Below are 5,000 nucleotides of genomic sequence, written 5' to 3'. Positions count from 1 at the left end.
CAGCTTTATGGCAAGGACAGACTGTCGTCAGTTTTATAATGAGGAGATGACATCAGCTTCATGGCAAGGACAGACTGTCGTCAGTTTTATAATGAGGAGATGACATCAGCTTTATGGCAAGGACAGACTGTCGTCAGTTTTATAATGAGGAGATGACATCAGCTTTATGGTAAGGACAGACTGTCGTCAGTTTTATAATGAGGAGATGACAGCTTTATAGTAAGGACAGACTGTCGTCAGTTTTATAGTGAGGAGATGACATCAGCTTCATGGCAAGGACAGACTGTCGTCAGTTTTATAATGAGGAGATGACATCAGCTTTATGGCAAGGACAGACTGTCGTCAGTTTTATAATGAGGAGATGACATCAGCTTCATGGCAAGGACAGACTGTCGTCAGTTTTATTATGAGGAGATGACATCAGCTTCATGGCAAGGACACACTGTCGTCAGTTTTATAATGAGGAGATGACATCAGCTTCATGGCAAGGACACACTGTCGTCAGTTTTATAATGAGGAGATGACATCAGCTTTATGGTAACGACATGTTTTATGGTAACGAGAGAATGTTGTCAGGTTTATGGTGAGGAGAAACTTTTTGTTATCAGTTTTACTTTTAGGGTAAAGAGAGAATGCCATCAGCTAAGGTGGAGACTTCCATAGTTTGTTCATGTATCACTTGTTTGACTTTTTTTTTCTTCTTTTTCTTTTAAATTAAAAAAAAAATTTTTTTAAAGATACACACACCAATAGCAGTAAGAGAAAGGAAAGACAAAACGTTGATTAATTAATGTTGTGTTGTTCTCCATTCCATCATTTTATTTCAAAAGAGATTCTGATTCAGAGATTCAGATGATTTTATTCAGGCCACTCATGAAGGGGGTACATGAACAGCATGCATCATATCAAACATACTTGCAGTATGTCAACCACATATCGACGGAGGCACACAATTACAGAAACGCTGCATATTTTAAAAGAGAGAAACACAGAAAACCACAAATGTGCTCACATTACCCTCCTTCGCCCCCTCCCCCTACCCTCTCCCAAAACCCTTCTTTTTTTTGTTTGTTTATTTGTTTGTTTTTTCTTTTCTTTTTTTTATATAATTTTTTTTCTCCCGCTTATCCCCAGACCAACCAGGACATCACGCTGGAAGGGTTCACGGTCTACGGCACGTGCCGGGGGGGCAGCCACGTGCTGCACGTGGAGGGGCAGCTCCTGGACGCGGGCGACAACGTCATCAGCGGCGTCACCGCTGACGTCACCACCGACAGCCACCTCGACATCTATGACGTCCTCTTCGACGCGCCGCGTCGCGTGACGCGTGACGCGTGGTACACGCTGACGGCCAACATCAAAGGCCCCCACACGTACGCGGGGCAGAGCGGGAGGCTGAATGCCTTTGACGGGGAGGTGGTGTTCACCTTCGCCTCCACGGAGAAGTCCCAGACGGGCACGGGTGTTGACCAGGGGCAGCTGCCAGGCATCCTCTTCACGCTGTGATTGATTGATTGATTGATTGAGGGTGTGGATGTGGGTTTTGGTTTGGGTGGTCGTATTCTTCTTCTTCTTCTTCTTCTTCTCGGGTTAGAAGGCGCCATGGCGTGGCAGAGTTCGGGTAAGGCGTTGGACTTGTGATCCAGAAGTCTATGGAGGAAGGTGTCAGAACGGTTGACGCTCAGCTGCCAATAATAGAGAGAGTCCGTGAGGGTGTGGGTTCGAATCCCTCTCTCGCCCTTTCTCCCAAGTTTGACCAGAAAATCAAACTGAGCGTCTTTTCTTTTCAGATGAGTCGATAAACCGAGGTCCCGTGTGCAGCACGCACTGACATGGCGCGCTGAAAACGAACCCATGGCAACGAGAGTGCTGTCCTCTGGCAAAATTATGTTAAAAGAAATCCACTCTGATAAGGTACACAAATATAAATAAGAATCCACCCCGCAAGGCCTGACAAAGCGCGATGGGTTTGTGCTGCTGGTCAGGCATCTGTCTAGCAGATGTGGTGTAGCGTATATGGATTTGTTCGAACGCAGTGACGCCTCCTTGAGAAACAAACTGAAACTGAAACTGTGTCCTTGGGAAAGGCACTTTATCTTCTGATTTTTCTTCACTCCAACCAGGTGTCAGTGGGTACCTGACTTCGGTTTAGGGAAGGTTAACTCACTCAGTACGGCCAGTCCTCTCTTCTCTTCTATACAGACCCCTCGGATGTCCAGTGGGTGTCTGAATGACCCAACCTTTAGCTTCCGTCGTCAGAATTGTGGTATTCTTTGTCAACATTCACGTCTTCAGTGTAAGAGCCTTCCGCTTGCAATGTTTTGATGATGGTAATTGGGGTGAAACGCTGTTAACGTCGTCTCTTTCGCCGTTCGTATGGAGAGAGTTAAAACGGCGGACGGAGAGGACTGGGCCCCGCCTTCCAGTGCCGAGCCCTAGACACAGTGGATATCAATTCACTGCACCAATGGTCTTTAATTAAAGGCTGTAGGATTTCTCTCTTCTCTCTCTTCTTCTTCTTGAGGGGGTAGGGGACTGGGTGGGGTACGGATTAGCGTATTTTTGGATTTGTCCGAACGCAGTGACGCCTCCTTGAGCTACTGAAACTGAAACTGAAACTGGTGAAGTTATTTTCGATACGAGTTTATCTTGTGGTACGGCTTTGTGTAGGTTTATTCTTCTCTTGGGTAGTTTCAAATTTGAGTGTTTAGATATAATTATAGAAATTGGCAGCAACAAGGGAGGTAAGAGAGGTGAAATTGGCAATAAAAGCGCTGCTGTATGGATAACTCTTCCTGGTGTAATGGGCTGGTGACAAATCACGCTTACTTCCCTTCGTTAACACAGCTTGGAAATTTTTCTCTCGGGTTCGATATGACTGACTTTCAAGAGAGAGAGAGAAATGAGAACTCTAAAATCGAGACATAATCCGCGACTAAGCCATTATTGTCGTTAGTAGGGGGCTTAGTAGGTGGTGTCCTAAGTACGTTAAAACAAAACAGGCACCACTGAACACCACCGAAGTGACTCAGCCGCAGTGCAGGGTCTCCTCTGGTGTGTGGCCTCCTGGCGACCTAACATCGATGGTTCCCTGTGGACTGCCGACGCTGGAACTGCGACGGACGAACCCGGGTGTGGCTGTGTATGGGGGAATCTAAATGAGCGGCTTGGGAGTAATGCCACTGAAGATGATGGGGCAGCACAAAAAAATTATATATATATATATTTTTTTTTTTTTTTTAATAAAAAAATAAAATCGAGACATATCTTTCAGCTGCTCTCTGTCTAGTAATTTTGTCTGTCTGTCTCTGTTTCTCTCTGCCTGTATCTGTCTGTCTACTCTCTCTCTCTCTCTCTCTCTCTGTGTGTGTGTGTGTGTGTGTGTGTGTGTGTGTGTGTGTGTGTGAGGCATTCGATTCCATCAACAGAAACTTACTATGGCCTATCTTAATTAAAAGTGGGATAAGTGGGAAGCTCTATAAATGTGTGAAGAGCATGTACAATGTAGTTAAAACGAAAATAAGGTGTGGCGATAAACTAACTGATTATATAAACTGTACAAGAGGGGTAAAGCAGGGAGATGTATGTAGCCCTATATTGTTTTCATTATTTATAAACGAATTGGCGTTAGATGTAATTGATAAAGGGAGACATGGTGCTAGATTTACTGTGGTTTTTATGGAATTGTTCATTTTGCTGCTGGCTGATGATGTAGTTTTGCTCTCAGAGACAGTTGTAGGTTTGCAGACGCAACTAAATAATTTGAAAAATTCAGCAAATGAATTGCAGTTAAAAATTAACATGGATAAAAGTAGTATAATTGTTTTCAGGAAGGGGGGTTATTTAGCATCGAGGGAAAGATGGGTGTATGATGGTATTGCTATGCCTGTTGCTAATGCTTATAAGTATCTTGGGATTATTTTTTCTACTCGTTTGAGTTTTGTAGCTGCCTGCAGAGATTTGTCTAGTAAAGCAAAGTATAAGTTACTAAATATTATGAAAAAAAACTTTTCATGTTAAATAATAATTCTCTAGAGCTTTTTACTAGAGTGTTTGATGCCCAGATTCAGCCCATGGTACAGTATGGGTCAGAGTTATGGGGTTTGGATAAGAATGCTGTTGTGCATTGTGAATCTTTACATTTATTTGGACTTAAAAGGTTTTTGGGTATTGATATGAAAACACCAAACGATTTAGTATATGGAGAAACAAATAGACATCCAGTTTATATAAACTCTGCAATCAGTTGTATTCGCTATTGGCTAAAGCTACTGAAAATGAGTGCAGATCGACTGCCAAGAAAATCGTACATGTTATATGACTTAGACTTAAGAGGCAAAAGAAACTGGGTTTCAAATGTACGAATATGTATTTGTGAACTCGGGTTTGGGTATGCTTGGTATTTCCAAAATGTAGGTTTAGATAATGTATTTTTGCAAACTCTTCGCCAGCGTATGATAGATTGTAGATGGCAGAGTTGGGAAAACCATATTCAGTCTTGTGAAAGGTTTGGTATATACAGGGGTTATGTTTCTACTCATTTAGTGCAGAATTATCTCTTGTTTGATATGGATAGACATCTCAGATTCATTTTGGCAAGATTTAGACTTGGTATATCGGAAATAAACACTCACAGGTACCGATATAAAAATGTACACAATTCTGATCTCTTCTGTCCATTGTGTAAAGAGTCGATAGAAGATGAAGTACACTTTGTTTTGAAATGCCCCGTTTTGTGTGTTCTTCGTGAAAAATTTATCCCAAAGAAATATTATATATATCCATGTTCATTTCGATTTAATCTGCTGATGGCATCTACAGATGACGGACTTATACGTAATTTGGCTCTATATTTATATAAAGCTTTTCACTTAAGAGATATAATTATGTCGTGATTAATTGCTATAGTTCTGATGACACTAATGTTGTTATCGCCCCTCGTTCATATGGGGCTTTGGCCTTAATGAATAAACCATCTGAATCTGAATCTGAATCTCTCT

General features: G+C 42.2%; 1 protein-coding gene across 2 annotated transcripts in view; it reads left to right on the top strand.

Moving 5' to 3' along the window:
• LOC143282056 (BTB/POZ domain-containing protein 6-like) overlaps nucleotides 1-3,342 on the top strand; it is a 13,030-nt gene extending 9,688 nt beyond the window's left edge. The window contains exon 6 of one of the 2 annotated variants that reach the window (XM_076587498.1): nucleotides 1,135-3,342. In XM_076587498.1, coding sequence (XP_076443613.1) covers nucleotides 1,135-1,506 — 372 coding nt within the window. In that variant the 3' untranslated portion in view covers nucleotides 1,507-3,342. The remainder of the gene's footprint in view (nucleotides 1-1,134) is intronic. The other variant, XM_076587497.1, reaches the window with a different exon arrangement.
• The last annotated feature ends 1,658 nt before the right edge of the window (nucleotides 3,343-5,000 follow it).

This window comes from Babylonia areolata, chromosome 5 (genome assembly GCF_041734735.1).
Source record: "Babylonia areolata isolate BAREFJ2019XMU chromosome 5, ASM4173473v1, whole genome shotgun sequence".
NCBI lineage: Eukaryota > Metazoa > Mollusca > Gastropoda > Neogastropoda > Buccinidae > Babylonia > Babylonia areolata.
The sequence above is the reverse complement of the archived record's forward strand: the minus strand, read 5'-3'. Positions and strand labels throughout refer to the sequence as shown.